The sequence below is a fragment of the Branchiostoma floridae genome, chromosome 16, assembly GCF_000003815.2.
Source record: "Branchiostoma floridae strain S238N-H82 chromosome 16, Bfl_VNyyK, whole genome shotgun sequence".
Classification (NCBI taxonomy): Eukaryota; Metazoa; Chordata; class Leptocardii; order Amphioxiformes; family Branchiostomatidae; genus Branchiostoma; species Branchiostoma floridae.
Genome location: NC_049994.1, coordinates 4,429,548 through 4,450,254, shown reverse-complemented (window position 1 = coordinate 4,450,254; position 20,707 = coordinate 4,429,548). Strand labels below are relative to the sequence as shown.

Sequence of the window (20,707 nt, the reverse complement as noted above, 5' to 3'; positions counted from 1 at the left end):
TCAGTAGTGTCTGAGTTCGGTCGGCTGGATTTCCTGGTGAAAATGGTGGAGGCCAGTTCCAGAGTCCCGTGTCAGCGCTCAGTCTGAAGGGATGGAACGCTGTGGTTGACACTAACCTCAACGGAACATTCCTGTGTCTTAGAGAAGGTGATTTGCAGAATAAATTGATTTCAGTATGGAAGGATGTAATTTCGAGGGTATCAAAGAAGACATTTGCTATCTACAGTTGTTTCTTGGTAGAAAATGTAAGATGTTAATTCGTTTAGACCCTTGTAGCACCCATTGGCGTACAGGACAGCAAGTTTCCTTGCTGTTTCAGTAGCATAGCATATTCTTACGACTGGAGTAGTCCTTCCCCTTTAACATGTTGCTCGAACAGTGGACCTCCATTTTACGTCCCTACAAAAAGACGGGTGAAGCTCCAATGGAGATACCCTTCCCAGTATTTGAACTGGGGTCTCACAGTCAGCAATTGCAAGTAATTGGAACCAGTAGCTCAACGGGTAGGCTGCTTAACCTGTTGAACTACAGGAACACCTACAATGCAAGACAGAGATGTTTAATTACCAGTGTACTCATTTGGCATTATGCCCGATTGGCACTTTGCTGTTACTATTATAAGCAACTGTAACTGTTGACCATAACATCTTTTGCAGCATACAATGCCTGGATGGCAGAGAATGGAGGAGCTGTGGTCAACATTGTCCTGCTCATATCTAAAGGAAGACCAGGAATAGCGTATGTTCACGATTTTACATTACAGATACTAGTAGATTTAATGTTTTTTGGTTGATTCTATTATATGGCTGACATTGACTACATCAATTTTTGTCTGCATCCCCAAAAAAGTTTGACCGATCACTGTAAAGCTGCTGCAAATGAATAAAATTTATTCTGTAAGTTGAAAAGTAATAGGGAAATGCATACTAATGGCATAGAATGCCAAAGTCAATTCAAAAGTCAAAGAAAAAGATGTGACATAATAAAAATGAAGAATCTATCGTTCTGTCTATCTATCTGTATAATATACTCTGTCCAACCTTCCACTGAGATTATATTATGAAGGCAGTTTTTTTTTTTTTTAATTTTGTTTTTACTCGCATCAGGAAGCAAGTTGCATCAGTTTGGAGGTTCTTAAAGGTCTGCTACGCAGTTTTTTGCGCTCAAATTTGAAATATTCTAGAACTAAGAAATCTCAGATTTACTGCTACTTTTTGACACTTTTTGACACTTTTGTGTCATTATTTCACGTTTGCAACGTAGAGAATTAGCCTACAAACATTTCGTCCTACGCGCGCTGTAACTTTCTGACCTCCCTAGTTAGGCACCGGTGAGAATTCGAACAAGAATCAATCATCAACGGTTATTGGTCGGGAATCTCCGGTGAGTTCCGGGTGCATGACGTCATGACTTGCTTGTGAAATAAAATGGCGGAGCCAGACGGTAGTGAGGACCGCGCTATACCGATGTTCAAAACACCGCATAAGAAGCGTCCAGGACCAGCCAAACAGTTCACGGATTCCACCCAGAAACAGAAAAGGAACGGCGACAAGCAATCGGAGCTCCTGCGTTCTGAGAAAGGTGAAAGGTCACGGTGAACCACGTGACCAATCTCCGGGTAGGCTCGGGCAGACTCGGGACTACTCGGATTTCGTCCGTGAAGAAACAAAATGGCTGAAACCCAGCGCGGGCGTGCAGATTCACAGGTTTTCAAACGCGCTCGCACGGCGAAAATGTCGACTCCCGACATGCCTTGAATAGTGTTCCGTAACGTGGTAGGCTTGATTCAACTAACTATATAAAGAAATGGCAGGAAAATGGATTTTTTGTTTTCAGTTTGAAGCGCAAAAAACTGCGTAGCAGACCTTTAAAGGATGTCATCCATATTTAATTCATAAAATTAACATGCCGCCTAATCCTATGTTGATGCTGTTACCACTGGAACGTGTCCTTGTTCACAGACACTCCGCTGCGGCCCGCGCTGGTATTGACAACCTCAGCAAAAGTCTGGCTGTAGAATGGGCTGAAAATGGGATCAGGATCAACTGTGTGGCACCTGTCAGTGAATTTTTTGTTTGTTTGTGGCTTTATCTAGAGTACTTGATTGATTTTGCCAATATTCTGAGAAAAACTCAAAACAGACAAGTGTCATTTTTAGAGATATTGCCTAGTTTGAAGATAGGGGCTTTGAATGATATCTAATCTTGTACTTTATTCACATTACACATGACTCTAACCTTCTTTAAGAGACTCTTAAATTAATAGAAATGACCAAAGAAATACAAACCATATACAATATTTCACTCTCATCTGTAATGTATTGTATCATGTATTTGTAGTGATATATGTTTAGAAATTTAATTATGTATTCTGTATCTGCAGAATGCAGGCTGATTTGAGCTTCTCATGAATTAACAAACTTTGGTTCAAACCATCCTCACACTCAGGGTTGACAATCACGGCAAAGCCTATGATATCACCCCTGACAACTCAGCCACAGTATTCGGTTATTAGGGGTGCCTTGCTTATGAATATTAATGAGCTTGCCTGATTTGTCGCAGGCCAATCAGTGACCGGATTGCAAGTTTCGAACAAACAGCGCACGCATGGTACGGCGCAGCGTGCACAAAGATCTGTTTATCTTTGCGTGACGGTGATGTGTTTTTTTTCATATGCTAGGTCGGTATACGTTGATGCCGTGGTTACCTGTACCCACAGAACCGACAACTGTTAAATTTGGTACCTAAATAAAGACGGCTGGATGCTGAAAGAACTGTGAAACGTTATGCCGGTACTGTTATCTTGCTCTTGAATATTAATGAGTCGCCTTATATGGCGCCTTTCCGAGCTTGCGACAACAAGCCATCTCTCCGATGGGCTGACAGTTGGTTAGAAGCCACTCCCCTAATAACCGAATACTGTCGCTGAGTTGTCAGGGGTGATATCATAGGCTTTGCCGCGATTGTCAACCCTGAGTGTGAGGGTGGTTCAAACAAATAAAAGTTTCTCCAGTGTCAACTCTTCAATAATTTGTTTAACTGTTCATATTACTGATACTTGGACAATTCAGCAGTTTTCTATTCTGTTGTTTTCAACAGGGGTCCATCTACAATGTCACAGCGGCTGAAAACTACAAGGCTATCGGAGACGTTTTTGCTCATGCCATCCCTCTGACACCTGCAAAAAGAAATGGCACCACAGAAGAGGTATGGTTCAAATTATCAGCTAGGACTTTTCTGAAAAAATTGAAAGATTTAGAAAGGTCCTGGTGACACTGACTTTGTGACAGTAGAGACAAATGGATAAATGGTACCTATTTAGGACAGGAAGGAGAAAGAATTATATAGACATTGTTGTCAATAGGTCATAGTTTAAATAGGTGAGGTATAAAAAAAAAAATACATGTACACATGTACCAAAGATTTTGCTGATCCAAGTTAATCTCTTTCAAAGTCTATTACAAAATCAAAAAAGCTGCTAGGGGATCCTGGCCTAGACCACTTCCTCTCTCTCCAAGCTACCTCGTATCTACCTATCAAAAATTACAACCACACGTTTAGAACACAAGATATCAAAACCAGTTCCGCTACAGTACTAGTGAGGCCATTTGAATTCTTTAGGACACATGGTATGGCTCTGAAACCTGGTAGTGTAAGATTCAATGCACACATGTTTAGTATTTTTCAATGGTGTGCTGTGTTCCATTGTTGAATTCTTAACTTGGATAACATTTGTTTGTGCAGGTGTCTGCAGCTGTCACCTTCTTGTTATCCCCTGCTGCTGCCTTCATCACTGGAGAGACCATCAAAGTGGATGGAGGATGGGACTTGTTCCAAGTTTCTTGGCCGATACCAGGTATTTATATGGTTTAACAAGGTTGTTATCAGCTTCGAATGTTGTTTCTGCCCCATCCAGTTGGGGATCCTGCATTGTTGATAGTTGTTTTTTTTGTCATTTTAAGATACATTTTCATCAATTCTATGTCATGAAATTTGGGTAAATCTGATGGGCGATTTTTCTATCCCAACAAGCAAATTTCCATCAATAGAAGGATAGACCTTTGAGAGAATCCTGCATTTGCACACTGAACTAAATGTTGCTATTTGGCTACCATTTTTTCATTGGTTACTAGAAAAAAATCTAGTTAGGCAACAAGAGGAAAACTCCATAGGAAAAGCCTGTACTTGGAAAGTTGTTTGGCTTGAATTACAACTTCTACAATATGCATCACTCCTCAATGATTTCTGTTGTTTCATCCGTTTTCAGAACATGACAAGATGCCAGCATACGACTGGGAAAAGATCATTGAGGAAGAAGACAAACTCAAGTCAAAACTTTGAGAAAAAAATGGCTATTGTTTTATTCACAAGTCATTATACAATATTCAATACAACAATATGAATAATGACCCAATCTGTTTCATATACATGATATAGTATTACTGTTCTGCAATTAATTGTTCAAAACAAAACAAAAAATGTCAAATATCAGTATGATCTTTACAAAACTGCCATAGCTTTCATTATATTAATCCACTGGTGTCAAATTGAAATACAGATTACTAAGAGTACAAAATAATGCTGCTTATGTCCAAGTTTGAAATTCATTATCATCCTAGGATGCTGCACTGTTTTCAAGATTTTGGTGATGTCTTATAAATGTACAAATGCATTTTCACATTCCTTAAGAACTACACTACTGGCATATTAGAAATTATCTAATGTGCCATGGCAGTAAAGGTCATCAATGAAACAATGCATACTGAAGAGCAATATTTACAATACTTCTCATATCAAACCTATGTACAATAGAAAATATAATACAAATATGGCTTGTGAACTACATGTATATGGGAAGCAGACAGCAAGCAGGCCAAAAGGACTTGCTGTGTCCTTGTTAATTCAAACTGCTTCAGTAATAGAGAAATCCAAGTTAACAGTTTTTGTCAAGTAGAAATGTATCAAATTTGACTAGTATTTGTTACATACAGCTGTAAAGCAGTACGGATAATAAACTAAATTTATGAAAAGAGCAAAATTGCATCTGGTGCACAATATGACAAGACATAAATAAATGTTGTGAAAAACAAATCACTTCTGGTCTTTCCATATATTTTCCCCATATATCCTTGTAGACCCAGGAACTGCTAAAAGAGCTGGTTGTTGACTTGTCTCAAAACCCCCAGCATAAGTTCTCGTAATGTCTGTAATGGAACAAACAACAAATGGTAAAATTTAGGATCTTTAATTATCTTAACACTAGACTGGAGTCTATTTCAATGGGGAGAATGCTACTGTTAATCCATCTATTTCCATGGGCATTACATTTTGCTGTAGAAGAGGAAGGAAGCTTTCTCGGTGGTTTGCTTCACAATTGAAACAATAAAATGATCCTGATTGTCAATCACAATTAGCTGCTCCACCAATGACAGCATGGCAATTAACAGTTCCACCAATTAGAAAAAAGCTGCATGCCCATCAAATATTCAGTTTCTTTTTTATTCGACTTTGCATTTCTACATTTTGCCAAGGGGTTATAGGAACAATCTAGCGATACATTGGAAAAACATACTTTGGTGTCTTGAATTCACCGCAAAAATAAAATGACCACAGCTATTTCAAGATTTACAGTATTTTGATGCCAAGGGAAAGAGGCCTGTGTGTTACCTGAGGTTTGCAGTGTTCTTCCAACCAACTGAAGACACAGGCCGACAGCTCCGCAAAGCTGGCCACAGAGATGGACTGGTTAAAGGACTGGAACTGGTGGTCCATCACCGAGCGGAACACATTGAACTTGACCTCGTCTGACACCTGGTTCTGGCCTTGGGTCGGCGTGTTCTGATGGGCTTCTACTATCTCCTCATAATTCCTGAAAGCGATTGCAATGCTTATGACTTTGAAACATAGCATGCATGACATCTGGCAGTTTACAGAAGTACTGCAATGACCTCAATCTGCAAGGTATACAAACATGTTTGGCACATTGAAGATTTGAAATTCCTACCCCTTCATGATTTTAACTGTGGCACAGCATGCATGCCATCTGGCAATTTATGCAAATACTGCAATGACCTAAATCAGCAAGATATACAAACATTCCTGGCTCATCAAAGATGTGAAATTCCTACCCCTTCATGATTTTGAGAGCCATGACGTCCTTCCTGAGTGCGTCCAACTCATCTTCCTGTTTCTTCTTCTGCTGCACCAGAAAGCTGATGTAGTCAATGGCTATAAAATGGGCAAGAAAACTTTGTTGTCAATTCACCATACGCATATGTTCTATCAATCAATGAATCATTTGCAGGCATCATAGTCTGATGCATAGCGGTTACAGATATCGACATTTCACGCCAGGTTGGTCTACCCTCTGCATACTCCCCCCCAGTTGGTTCTGGAGACCCCCAGCCCTTGAGTGTGTGGAAGATCTCATCTTCCCATCTCCCTCTTGGGTGTTTTCAGGCCATGTTCTAGCTGAAGACTATGAATAAGAGATAAATTGCTACACTGTCTCAACCATGGCTTTCCAAGAGTGAGTTCAGAAAAAATACTGACAGGGTGAACTACAGCTTTGTAAACCTGCCCATATGTTATGTGATCAAAGATGACATTGTCAACTACCCTTCCAAGTTCTCAATTTACTGTTAGAGAGATGCTCTGATAAAGAACGATGCTTCATGTCTCAAAACGATCTTCCTTGAGGACCACTTGGTCATCTGTCAACATTTTCCTGTCACTGTTGTCCTAATCAGCTGTCAATCACCCTTAGGTCTCCAGTGTTAGCCATCAGTTGTGTAATACTGCCCATTCATATGTGTTTCCTCTGTGCCTGTTCTGCATTTACAGAGGTTTAGGTTCTTTGGTGTTGCCTCAAAGACCTCATTTTTCAAAAAACAAGTCAGAGAGACATATTCCATTCTTGTTCTATACAGTAACATATCCCTGCAGAACTCAAAAGCAGAGGGCAAACCATGACTCCTGATCTTAGTCAATCAGTAAAAGTTGAGCTTTTTCTGAACTAGAAAGTTTTCATGTATACGCTAGCCACTCTTTTTAGGGGTCTATTATTTAGGATTGCATACCAGGTTAACTGCCTCATGGTGTAATACTGTAATTCACTTTGTCTTCTCGGTACCAAACTTTCACGGTCTGAGAAAATTTAACTTGTTCTCGGAACTAAATGTTCACTGTTGTGGCAAGTGTGCATTAAAAAAGTCTGTGATTTATTGTTATCAGTAATGATAAGTTCACGTTTCAGTCGTCACAGTGAAAACCATGAACATAACAGTACATTGAAAAAATCAGGAATTACAGTACATCAGGTTTGTACTGAACAGTACAAGCTGCATATCCAGACAGATTTATTTTATCAACTCACACCAGGATGGACCCCTATGTATACTTTTTTTCTACAAGTGTGGTGGGTTCTTAAATGTGCTCAAGGTGTGGCTCTCCTCAAACACAGATCTTCATTTATCATAATATTCTATGGATGTACCTAACCAAAAATACATGTAGCTACTCACTTCTGAGTCCAGTGAGGTCTAATGGTAGATCAAGAGCCTAAAGTATTCTCAACAGGTGAAATTTGAAGTAGTTACATGTCTAGAATACAAAATAACCTACATCTCTGAAGAACGGTGGCCTTGCTCAGTTTCTGTGAGCCGATCTGGTCTTGTGTTTGGCATGTGGGCACCATCTGCTGCAGTTCATCATACCCTTTCTGCAGTTAGACACAGACAAAACATGCTATGGTCATTTCACATACAGAGACATACATGTACATGTATACAAGGAATTTCTGTATAGTCTATCGCCAACACCACTTAAAAAGGGACAGGGGTGAAAAGCCAGTTGAAATGTATTGTATCAAAATCGTATGTTGTTGATTGTTTATCTTCATGTCACTAAATATATGTCAATTCTTATCAACGGCATCAGTTTCTAACTACTTTTGGAAACTATTTCTTCTTAATGTTCAGTGACATAGCTATAGAATTGATTGGCCAAAGAACTCTACATTATATTTTTGCAGCGCTCTCTGAATCATTGTGATGTCTGGAGATTGGCCATGACATTGTTCTTATGTCCAAAATCCCCAGTCCAATGTGATAGGGAAGATTTTTAGGTGAAAAATACACACTTGAGTCTCTGAATCACATGAAAGATTACTACTTCACACCACCAACCTTTATCGCATCTCTTCTCTTTTGTTCCGCGGCCGTGTGCGCGTTCCGTCGCCTTTCCTTGTAGCTGGACGCGCTGTGGTGCGCATCGCTGTCCTCATCATCTGTAACATCCAACCACAACACATCGATAGCAAATGACCTCCTAATTCACGTCAGGGCCACTCACCTTTCAGAGTTCAGAAACCTGGACCAGCTCTTTCCAACTCTGCCCTGGACATTTTCGTTCTGAAAGGAACCCTTTTCTCGCCAGGCTTTAGTTAACCCCCTGGTCCTCCAACTTTAAGAAGAACGTCTAGACCCAAGGTGTTGAGGTTATTAGAAGATAGGGTGAGAAAGCCTACCATGTCTCCAACACCTTAGCTGTTGAAACTTTGGACTGGTTGGGCTGGGCCAAGTCCAAGAACGAATTCTGGAAACATATTTTTTTTCATCTTTTTAACCTTCTTCCTCCTGCCTAACCCAATAACCAACATAAAGTTGGTACGAAATGGCCATCTTAGTGCGCTGAAGGTTAAATGTTTTATGTATGCTGCAGAAAATTTTTTTTCTGGGTATTTTCCTCCATGAATTTGGAATTGGTGATCAGGAAACATGGCAAGTTTCGGGGCAATGATAGCTTCTATACTGCCCAATAAAGGTGCTTATACCTCAGGTCTTCATCATATGGGTGTGTAAGCTATTCCTATAGGGTACTATGTGTTCTTTATATCAAATGTTACTACTTCTATGCCTGAACTCAATCCACAACAATAAACTGGTTTACTTCCTTACAAATTCAAGACTTCAAAACAGGAGTCTGTTTTGTCAGAGAATATAAATTGTGTCCATACTTGTTCATACAATAGTCCAATAGATAACAAAAATACTTTGACTTCTGAGCACATTACTCAAATTTTTAACCTTTATTCAAAGATCTTGCATGTTGTAATTTCATCACAGAGTTGGTTTCAGTTTTAAACTTTCTTTTGCATTTTTAAGACATTTTTGTATTTTCTACATGTTGACTGATGTGGCTTGGGTCAGGCTTTCTTGAAGACGGGTTAGGAGTTCAAAGATGGATCAAGAGGATATCGGCAAGACCGCATGATAGGAAAAGTGTAGTAACACAGACACAGACACAAATTTGAGGTGAGTGCTTACAACGTCTTGTATGCTTTCATAAAAAAGTTGATAGTATTTGTTTACAATATAAACACATTGAACAAAGTAAATAGTGGGGTTCCATATTGTTTTGGGATTTTACAAGGAACCCTTGTACTTCTAACCACTCTTCAAGAAGAGGTATACATAGCTATTACTGTGCTGAACATGCAACAGGAATCCGTAGATAACCTAACAGTCCACCAACCCACACTGGGTGGCTATGCACAATGTGCCTGTGTGCCACCAAAACTTTTGAAAAAGAAGATTGTAACATGTAAAAGTGATGTCCTTTTGTTGTTCAGGTCACAACTTCTCAGTGACAACCGAAAAAATTCTTCGTTCTATGATTTAACAGATAGCTTTATGTGAACATTGAGGAATTTTGCGATACGGCAATTTTAACTTCTTTGAGCAACATTTCTGATTGACACAGACAGAATTTAGGTTGTTGAGACTGTTGAGTGGGTATTTCTTTTCTTTTTAAATTACGTTATGGTTAAAATTGTGAGTAATAAGAAGAGTGGTGAGTCCGAACGTTGGGACTCGGATCTGTTTCTGGGGTTGGTGTCCTGTACCTGTGTTGGGAACTGAGGAACCTTCCGAAGCGGTCGACGCCCTGCTGGAAAAACTGTTCTGCCGATACGGCCGCTGCTCGAAGTCACCTGCCTTGAAATCTGTTTCACCAAACGCTGTAGGGGAGACGTGTGTGCATTCATATTTACTTAGAGGTTTCCCCACGAGTGGCGGATCATCATCAACTCATGTCAAACACTACATGGGATATCGCTAGATAGACAACAGTGTGGTATTGGTGCAAAGTGTACAGGAGGCGAAATGTTCACCCAATGAAGGCGAAGCCATCAGAACAACCTTGCTCCATTTGTGCCCACAAACTGAGCTGGCAGAAGTCCCCTTTAGTCTGCCGCATTTAACCTGCAACAAGACTTTTCAGACACCGAGTGCTAGTGGGGAGGGGGGCATGGCATAGAGAGACAAGATTGCATGTTTCAGTACAGCCCAGTGTAGGAATACTCAACACAATGCACACACTAAACACACACACTATCTCTACACATTCACTCCAGTGGAATAAGGAAACAAACAGGTCATTTTGCACTTGGGCGATCTGGGCCTTTGTCATTGTTAGTATAGGAAGACAAAGAGCCCTGATTCAAAATGTGTAACCCTAAGTGCATAATGACTTGCTTATCAAGTATGCAGTAGAAACACTAAAAAGGAAACTAAGAATACATGAAGATTTTCAGTGTGCAAAATACTGTTCTGGCAGCATTTTATACTTCTTACTTAGCTAAAAACTTATTTTGTTGACAAGTACTTTTACAAGTGTACTTTTATGGAGAATTAACTATCTTACGATAAGCTTGATAAAAGGAAACTCATTTTGCACACTGAGCCCTTTGAGGATAAAAAGAAAGGAAAAAGATTACTTATGAAAGACACAGAAGAGGTAAGGGAAGGGAAGTTGTTATCAGATCTTAAAACATTGAAAGCTGTGCTTGCGGTATTTCTAACAAAACACTTAAGTATTATCTGCAAATTACATATGTCTAGCGTGAACAAAGACTGAGGACAAAGCTATGGTTGTCAGCAAGGAAAGGAAAGAAGTTATTTAATACATAGAAAATTATGGGTATAGGATGGTTTGGCTCGAACTGAAATGCATACACTGAGGCATATGGATATCAGTATATTAATGCTGACAAAGCAGTGCTTGCAACATACTCTTTAGGGTAAGCAAAACAATTATATTTGAGCAATACCACAATAAATCACAAACAGATAGCAGAAATGAAATAGGAATAAACGGAAATTAGCGTAAAGGTTCTCGCAACATCTAACCTCATTCACTCTTGATTAAATGTACTACACAAATGCATGGAATTCAGCTGTTGAATGACAAAAGACAGCATGTTAAATACTTGGATGACTACACACAAAAGTGGCAACAATGGAAATTCACCCAAACACAATAAGCTATTGAGTCTATAGAATTCTAAAGACACATAGGCACGGATTTGGAGCATGGCAAAACTTTAATTTTAAATAACGTTGTTCTGGTAACCATTCCTAGTGACCATATCCAAAAAAAATTTTAAATGCACCAAATAATATATCATGCTTATTTGAAGTCATATGTAATGTTGATTAAGCTATAAGAAAGTAGCATTCAGTCATACCTGTATTTGGCACTGAAGACTCAGAAGTGTGGGTACTGTTACTCCGTTGGTAGAGAAAGCCCCCTCCAGCACCGGTTGGGCTGGGACCTGCAGAACTGTCCATCTTAAGGTCCCCATCGCTGAAAGCTGCAAAAGGTACTATTGGTACCATTTAAAAATCAAAGTAGACATTAACTACAAGTAGAAATTATTTCTCATGCATATTTAATAGAGAGACCTACCTGAAAAATGGGTACAAGGCTTAACCACAATAAACAATAATGACATTAATAACTGCAAACAAAAAAGACAACAATCTCAAGAATTAAAGTATGCGGTCAATCACGAGTGCTCCTTACCATAAGGTGCTTCTGCGGCCACATTGGTCAGGGTGGTCAGTGCAGTCACATGCTGGACATAGGAGAAAACATAAATCGATTAATATATGAGAAGTTACATGCATGAACCAGGCAAAGTCTGGCAAACACATGTTGTCACAAAAATCATTTGCGACTAGAAAGGTTCATTTGCAAGCAAATACATATATGTTTATCTTCACAAGGTCTAGACTAACTAACAACAGCTCTGTTTATTCCTACTACAACACAGATTATCATTTATTAGGTGACCAGCCTTTCCAGCTGTCCTGCCACTTACTAGAGGGTCTGCATGCTCTTTTACGTAAGGCGTAGGCAGCCTATTTTATTTCCCGTAATTCGTAGGGAAACCATCTTATCTACGTAAATCGTAGTGAGGCGACGAAATTTAGCGTAATTGCCTTCCTTGATTTAGCGTAATATGTAGGGGGTTCTCCTGAATTCAGCGTAAATCGTTGTCAGGACCCCCCATGCGGACCCTCTTACTACACAAATTGAAATTTGTTGGAGTTGAACAAGTGACATGTCGGATACATGGCGTTTCAACAAAACCTATAAACTATGGCCATAAACTATACTATTAGCTTGTTAAGCGGTAAATATAAATACCGACAATCATTGATCATTGATGTGCACTAGTGATAAGCAAATGTCAGCTAAATTCGCGCCATATTTTCGTAACCCGATACAGAAGGAGTGGCGTAGGACGGCACCATAAAAAATGTGCGAAGTTGTTCCCTCCGTTAAACTTCAAAAGCTGCGCACAGCGACCTCAAAGTCACATTAAACGGACCTTTAGGTTCTCCTACACCTGACAACAAGACGACAAGTTCTTAAGGAGCTGAATAACTTCAAGAAACTCACTTGTTCTCGTAAAGTCCTCCAGACGTCATCCCGACCGTCCGCCATTTTCTCTTCTTACAAGTGAAGTTCCCGGATGTAGAAATGACATCATAGGTCAGAGGTCAGGAAAGGAGAGACGAGCAGAAGCAGCTGTTGTTGTGTGTTTCTGGATTCTCCGGAAGATTTTGGTGCCATTTTTCCAGAAAAGAGACACGTTCTGGTAAGAAATTTTACATTTCCTGACCACGAGGCAGCGTTTGCTACTTCAGTGATTTTTATACCTATAGAAAATCGTTCTTTAGGGCGAGAATTCAAGCTTGTTTCTGATCGCAAGGGCCGCAGAGCTCCATCAGCGGAAGCTAGACTTGGACTCAGTTTCAAGGTTGGGTTCACAGTGCTAGTGTTTATGTTCTCACGATCGATCGTTTGCTACATGTTTACGGCCATTATGTGACTCTGAGCTGTAGCTGGCAGACACTTTGGTTACAGCCTCTTGCTCGACAATTGCTGTTCATTCGGTTGTGGTGAGCACATGCCTAGGGGTCCGTTATAATCAGTACAGTAACGTTATTAAACTGTGTCCCACCGGACGTTATGACTGTCTGACACACTTCCGGTTGCAGGTGTGTCATTCACAGGTGGTCCGGTCTTTTGTTTATGCATTTGCTTAGTTGCATGAATCAGAATGTATTTATTTGTATCACAATAGATAGCCATTTCATTTTATCTTCTAAATCTGTATTTCTTTCTCTTTCTTTTCACCCTTCCTAAGATTTTCTTTTGAAGTTAGGACATGCTTTCAAGAACAGTGATTGAAATTGTCAAATGTCTTAGACATGCCCGTAGCCAGGGGGGGTTCGGAAGAACCCCCCCACATGCTCAAAGGTCCGCTTTTTCACACTCAAAGGTCCACTTTTTCATGCTCAAAGGTCCCCTTTTTCATGTCCAAGATTTTGTTTCAAAGGCATGGCTGATTTTCATTAATCACTTATAGACATTTCATTCAATCCTAGTGAGTCTATTAGCAAAATTTGCCCCAGAAAGTGCAGAAAATGGCTTTTTAGAGGGTCCAGATTCAAAATTTCCCCGGACCACCATTGCAACGCCTCCCGCCTTTGGTATCGGACATGGTGAAAATATGTCGGGGGAGTCGGCCTCAAAGACTTATGCCAAAACTAAGCCTTGTGTATTTTAAGAGAAATTCCATTACACTTAGCCCGAGAATTTTGGCCGTCAAAATGCAGGAAATGGCGTTTCAGAGGGTTAAGATTTCAATTTTTTTCCGGGGGAGGATGCCCCCGGACCCCCCTAGGCAGCTCACGCCTTCGGCGTGAGTCTCGCGCCTGCGGCGCTCGATGGTCCCACAAGTACTAAAAAGAACCCCCCCAACCAAAATCCTGGCTACGGGCATGAGTCTATACATGTTAAGTAGAGTCATGATACTTGTTCCTAGCTTCAATGGTTGCAGCCTATTAAGCTTTACTTCGGCATTCGCTCTCTCGCTCTCTGTTGCTTCACTTAAGCCATCACTTATTACATTTATTAAAGTTTGCCGAAAATAAGACACTTTTATTTCAAGTTGACTGAAACTTTGCTCCATCTGCTTCAGTCTTTCTCAAGAAAAAAAAATCAATTCTTGCCAGTCACATTGCCATAATCAGGGTGGTCTCGTCGGGAATCTTGCGAACCCTTACATATTTATGTGCCACAATTAGAATTCCATACAGTACCTCTGGATCTACCCAGACCAAACAAAGATCAGAACTGGCAACTTTCCATGGGAAACCCAGCTGCACTTTTCCAGTATGTATCCAGTTACATCCTTTCTTCTGGGTTGGACAAGTCTATCAGCCCGATTGCCCTGGCAGGGCTAGTGAAAGTGCCTTTGGGGGAAAAGTATGTCCAAACCTACTTGTATAAGGATCGTGCAAATCTCATAAGGTTCGTGTGAATCACATAGTGATTCGTGCAAATTTCATAATATTCGTGCGTTTTTGCATAGTGATTCGTGCGAATTTCATAATATTCGTGCGTTTTCGCATAGTGATTCGTGCGTATCACATAATATTCGTACGAATTTCATAGGGTTCGTGCAAATGCTTAGGCACCCCTGTACTTGCCTGATAGGGCCAGTGTCATTTTTTCATGGGTAGAGTTGGGTAGATATTGACCCACTAGCCTTACTGAATTGCACTCCCATGGCCAGTAGCTTGTCCAACTCACTAGCCCGAGAAGCTTGTCGGACATCGGTAAAGCCAGATATGTACATTGTACTTTAATTTAGCAGTGTTCTTGCCAGGCATAGGGGCCCCTACAAAGTACTATGTATGCTGTAATTTGGATCCCCTATGCTGTGATTTGAGCCCCAATGCTGTGTTTCAACCAGTGAAGGTTACTTTTCATAACAATTTTAAACAAACGTATTTAAGAAGTGTTGGCTTTATTTCACGAAATTTGCCTTTCAAAATGCAGGAAATAATCTTTCCTGGGGGTTGTACTAATAGTAAAAGATGTAAAACTTTTCAGAGGAAGGATTCCCCCAGACCCTATACAATGCTTATGCCTGCATCGCTTATAATTATCAAATGATGTCCCTACTGCTACTACTATGCTACATATATGAAAAAATCCTGTTGAGAACACTTGAGACTATTAGTAAGTTTCTTGCAAGTAATTGTCATTTCCTTTAAGAGACTAGAAAGCACGACGTACATACCATTCTTGGTATTACATTGTAGCTGCAATCAAGTTTTTGTCAGAATGACAGAATGCAGCCATATGTTTTCCAGTTACAAGATTTGAAATGCAAAGTACATGCAGCTCTTCTACTGTGTCTAGTCCTCTTTAATGGTGACATATACCCACCTTTTGTCCATTTGGACTGCTTAGACTATTTGAGTTTAAGTACAAGTGTTCCTTCAGGATATTTCTGTCCATCTGTCTTGTTGGTTCACCCATTGCAACGTGATTAGTATTTATCATTCCAGCAGGTTGCCAACAGTTGTTGTAGAGTAATGAGCGCTCTGGGCGTCCAAAATGTTTCACCTCGTTTCAGGAGCACAAAGTCAGCACTTCTTAATGGTACTGTATTCCCACACCACAATTTTTCACCACTGTTTTCCCCTTGATAACGTCTAGTGTCACATCATTTGAATCTCAAGGTAGAGGTCTTCACTTGAGATACTGTAAATGCAGAAATTTTTGCGGTGGTTGTATGTTCGCGGTTTGCCAATTCACTGCAAACTTTAAACCACCTCGAACATTTTTCCATGGCAGTATGACTCGATGAGACTCTAGTGCATGGTCCTACCGCGAACTTAAAACTACCGCGAACAGTCCTTTTTTTCTCGCTACCGCGAAATTAAATCCCTGCAAACTTAAATGCATTTACAGTACGTCGCTGGTCCGATCTCACAAGATTTACAGATTAAAGGATACCTTTTGTAGCACTACCATGTAAGTACACTTGTTCAGACTACACAGGACATGGTAAACTCTCTAATCAGGATAGCCATCTACAGGTTCTGAATACTACATGAGACCTGCAATGAGTCTCCAGAGGTCGTTCCTTCAGAGCTTCCACTGTTTCCCACAGCAAGCTGAAGACATTAAAGGCGACTTTGAATGTGAAGAATGGCAGCACTGAGGAGAGATCAATGGGTATCTCAAGGCTTGCAGGAGTAATAAGGGCCTCAGGAGCAGAAAATCGAAGAGCCTTTATCTCTGGTTGAAGTGCAACAGAAGTTCACGATGGCCAGTCCTTTTGTAGTTAGAAGTGCACTTTTGAAATCGTAAAAGCAGTTCTGCTTTCAAGTCTTGTCTTTGTAGGATTCTGTATGGTCAATTCCAGCAGCTCTTGTGCTTTGTTGTAGTATTGCGTTACATTTTTGGAATGATGCATATTTTTTTATCTTTGAAAGTTTGAGTTTGACTTTATCGAAATTTAAATGTGCAGGATAGCCTTAGCATTGACTTAATTATTCTAGTAGATCTATTAGCATTACTATCGTTAAGACCTTTAATGTTTTTGCTTTGTTTATCTGTACGTTTTCCGGCTGTCTGCATATCAACAGCAATGGATCCAGCTGGTGATATTTGGTAGGTCGATAGGGTTGAAAGGAAGGACAAGTATGATAATGGTCCCCTAGAGGTTTTCTAAGGTACTGCAGCGGACTGGTTTTGATATCTTGTGTTCTGGGCATGCTGCTGTCGTGATTTTTAAGTGGAGCAGAACGTAACTGCTGTAAGTTTGGGTCCGCGATCCTCAAGCAGCTTTTGGGGGAACTACGGGGGCCGATTTTGTTTTATTTTTTAGGTAAAAGGCCATTAATATTGTGAATCATTGTGATTCAAAGGTGGCAGAAGAAAATTTCATATATAATCATGAGGGGCAAGATATTGCTGGTCAAGTTTTTGGCATGTCAAACACCTTTAAAAGAAATGCTTCCAAATATAAATTTTTCAAATCTATTTCCTGCACTTTGAGGGGCAAATTTTTCTGGTAGATTATCACTTAGTAATATCAGCTTTGCTAAATGACAGCAAATTCTAATTATGGAAATTTACACAAATTGATTTCAGCTTGATTTTTGCCGGTGCGTCTTTAAGACAGGAGAAGCGGGTGCATGGATCCATGGATGGATCCATGGATGGATGCATGGATCGGTCACTTTAATCAAATAGCCCTTCTATACGTGCTATTGCATAATCAAGCTAGCATGGCCGAGCGGACTAACGCACGGTACCTATCTTCCGTAGATCGTAGGGTTGAACCCCACTTGCTAAATTTTTTTTTTCTTTGTTAATAGACAAATCTCATGTAGTGTTTTTTTAATAGAAGAAAGACCAATTCAGTAATTCGATGTTTAAAAACTCTTTTTTCGTGTGATTTTGTTTAACATCCAGGCTTTTTCCAAAATACGCACCGGCCAGCTTTTTTCAGAAGCTTTCTTGTTATGGGGGGGGAGAGCAACATTTTGACGTAGATATGACATTGTTTGCAAGCATGAAAAATTGATATGACAGCTGGTGGTGGGTCTCTGGTCGCAGGCTGTCATCTGACACACACTGATCTACCCTGACCTCCCCATATAGTATCTGTCTGTAGGGAAATCAAGCGTGGTAGTTATAGTATTCTGGTCCTAACCTTGCTGAACCAGTATTACCAGAAATGGGCAGGCAAAGTAAATAGTTACATTTCTGCCATTCCCTCGATATTTTGTATTAGTATGTAATTGTAATTGTAAGTTAACTTTTTATGATAAACTGTGTTTTTTAATAGGATGTCCGCTCATCCCATCACAAGTGTTCATTGAATGTCATCTTTAGGCCACACCAAATTCATTTGTTGCTTCTCAGATTTTTTCAGAAAAAATTTGGACCGGCAGGTAAAAAAAAATGAATATAAATTTTTTGTATACGGCTTAGATAACACTAAAAAACATGGCACGTTTTCTGCAATAAATCCCTTCCTTTCATTTATTACTAATGTAGACTAATCATGTGTACGTGGCTCTGAATGGTAATATTTGTGATAGCAAACCTATATTTTTTTCTTTGGACTTATTTCTTTTTTTTTTCAAATGGAAAAAAATGCACAGGTAAATCCAAGAAGCAACAAATGAAATTGGTGTAGCCTTAAAACAAAATGCAAATTCTTTATATTCAAGAGTCTGAAGGTAGATGTGCAAAGTCCCTGCCCTTCATGTCAGTGTCAAGGTGGTAATAATCCTTCAGGATCAGACACACTGATTGGTTTCATCCCTGTCAAAACCAGGGGACTTACTAGGTCTTAGCCAATCAGATGAGGACTTACATCATCACCAGGGAAAATGTCAGGTTGCTAAGCTTGAGGAAGGGGGATGTTACTGTAAATGTTAACATTTTTGCAGTGGTTTAATGTTCACAGTTTTTGGCGGGTGACTGCTTCACTGTGAACTAAAAACCCACTGAGAAAATTCTGTCATCTGATAGCCCATCCCAAGTGCTTTGTTTCAACCACAAACCTAAAACAACTGCAAACCCTTATTTAAACTGCAGCAAATTTAAAACCATTAACAGTATATATTGTTGTCTAGAACTACAATGTACAATATTGTACACCTTTCCATGTATATCAGTTGGCTGCTCCTAAAGTCCTATATATTATATAGCATAAGAAGATCATTGATGATAATCTCAAAAGGCATTTTGTATTCTGCAACGGTCTTATATTAGTCCTAGACAGTGCTGAGTATTACAGTGATGGAATTTTTTGATAACAGAAACTGCTGGGAAGGTCATGTGATAAAGCAATATCTAAGACTCTCATGCCTTAGGCATAACATACACTTGATCTAGCCACAGTGAGTAATCAAATAACAGTGCTCAGAATGTATTTCACTCTGTGTGGGAGGCTGATAAGAATTGGCAAGACTTTGTAATTGGCCTTGTGACACTCAGACTGAATCACGAGGTTGGTGAAAAAGAACCCTAAAAGATAACTACGGGTGGATATTGGTACAAAACTGGTCATGAAAATTCATGCATCTCTTCTTGATTTATCCCATTCTAAAGCTTGCAACTGAAACACCCCTGCAGTTCCAAGGAAATCTACTAGGGGGCACAAATTTACATGTATGTCCCTTCTATCCTGTATGATCAAAAGAGCTGATATTCTTGATCACAGCTTGTCTAAAGCAGATATCAATAGCAGAAGTTCTACTGCAGTGCCATATAGAATCACTAGGGAGCCCATGGTGTAATTATTTCTTCCTTTTACCAACCCCTATAGCTACCAATAAACATGTACAGTAGATCCATCCAAAGATTTTGTAGTTATGCTGCTCACAGACAAACGCACATACAGACACACGCACAGCACCCAAGAACATAACCTTCTTGGTGAGGGTCATTATTTTCAACCTTTTACTACTGATGCCATCAGTTTTCTAACATTTTGTTGACTGGCCAAGTGTACACCTTTCAAAAGTAAAGAATTCAAGCATCATTAGACAGCATATGTTGTAAGATTGAATTTCAGATAATCTGGAAGTTCTTGGGCTCATTCAAACAGCACAGTAACACACCACTGCTTTTTTGGATCAATGTCAGCACTGATGGGAAATTTCCGTAAATTGAATCCAAAAGGAAAAGCACACTGTAACTGACTTTAAGTATGCAGTGATGTAATTTCAGGGTGAAGAGAAAATAGAGTATTTGCGGTAGTTTTAAGCTTTGTGATAATGCTGTATGACACATAGTTTACAGTAATGGAAATGCTGGTGGTTTAAAGTTTGTGATGGTCACAGCTAAAACTGCAAACATAAAATGACCACAAAAAATTTCAATAGTTACAGTAATATTCTGATCCTAGAGTTTGATACTAAGTTGATGATACTCTAAATTTACACTCCCTAACACTGTAGAACTGTATACATTTTAGAGAGCCAATGAAACTAAAATTATGGATCATATATTGTACTAGCCTTTTGCATAATCCAAAGTATGTTTTAACCCTGGGTTTCTTGCAAATTTTCCAAGGTACCTATGCACCCCTCAGCTAAATGGTGCAATCCATAGCCATTTCCAAAGAAGCGTTGCTTTCTCTAATGTTCACACATGGCTGATTCAAATATCCTTCACTGTCACCAATATCTCCCCCATCTCCTTGACCCTAACTCCCCCATAATGTACAAGTTCACAGGGGCTCATAACTCTTGCCCCACCAACAAGCTTTATAGGATGACGACTGATATAACGACTGATTGAAGTTCGTAGAACGTCCCTGTAATAAAACTCCCTCTCCAGAAATGATATATACAGGGCTCGAAATACAGGGTACAGGTGCACCCAAAATTGGAGCTGTGCACCCAATTATTTTCTGTATTATATTATTATTATTATTATAATATTTTCTTAAGTTTATGTATGTAAAGATATCAAAGTATTCCAGTATACATCATATTCTTGACATCTAAGTGTTAGCAAGATAATAAAAATGT

General features: G+C 39.7%; 2 protein-coding genes and 1 pseudogene across 6 annotated transcripts in view; 2 read left to right on the top strand and 1 right to left on the bottom strand.

The window, feature by feature from the left end:
• LOC118403485 overlaps nt 1-4,456 on the top strand; it is an 8,549-nt pseudogene extending 4,093 nt beyond the window's left edge. The window contains exons 4-9 of the transcript XR_004829652.1: nt 5-147; nt 657-738; nt 1,962-2,058; nt 3,099-3,206; nt 3,744-3,855; nt 4,267-4,456. The product of XR_004829652.1 is annotated as a peroxisomal trans-2-enoyl-CoA reductase-like (transcript). The remainder of the gene's footprint in view (nt 1-4; nt 148-656; nt 739-1,961; nt 2,059-3,098; nt 3,207-3,743; nt 3,856-4,266) is intronic.
• LOC118403119 (max-like protein X) lies at nt 4,342-12,929 on the bottom strand. 4 transcript variants are annotated; one of them, XM_035801596.1, is made up of 9 exons: nt 12,747-12,928; nt 11,865-11,916; nt 11,527-11,664; nt 9,904-10,017; nt 8,186-8,286; nt 7,623-7,719; nt 6,128-6,227; nt 5,667-5,868; nt 4,342-5,203 (listed from the first exon to the last, which is right to left on the bottom strand). In XM_035801596.1, the coding sequence occupies exons 1-9, from the start codon at nt 12,789-12,791 to the stop codon at nt 5,147-5,149; spliced, it is 906 nt and encodes a 301-aa protein (XP_035657489.1). In that variant the 5' UTR covers nt 12,792-12,928; the 3' UTR covers nt 4,342-5,146. The 4 variants fall into 4 exon arrangements, with proteins under 4 accessions (XP_035657489.1, XP_035657490.1, XP_035657492.1 ...); XM_035801597.1 differs by having other exon boundaries at nt 11,527-11,652; XM_035801599.1 differs by lacking the exon at nt 9,904-10,017 and having other exon boundaries at nt 12,747-12,929.
• LOC118403118 (transmembrane protein 169-like) overlaps nt 12,805-20,707 on the top strand; it is a 26,660-nt gene continuing 18,757 nt past the window's right edge. The window contains exon 1 of the mRNA XM_035801595.1: nt 12,805-12,945. The gene's annotated coding sequence lies outside the window, so the exon portion shown is untranslated. The remainder of the gene's footprint in view (nt 12,946-20,707) is intronic.

Bases quoted from the DNA above. Each gene is read 5' to 3' on its own strand.
- LOC118403119 (XM_035801596.1), bottom strand. From the start codon at position 12,791: ATGGCGGACGGTCGGGATGACGTCTGGAGGACTTTACGAGAACAA. The intron at 8,287-9,903 runs GTACAGGACACC...TGGATGTTACAG, and splicing joins TTCCTCAGTTCCCAACACAG to ATGATGAGGACAGCGATGCG. The intron at 6,228-7,622 runs GTAGGTTATTTT...CCCATTTTATAG, and splicing joins GGCCACCGTTCTTCAGAGAT to CCATTGACTACATCAGCTTT.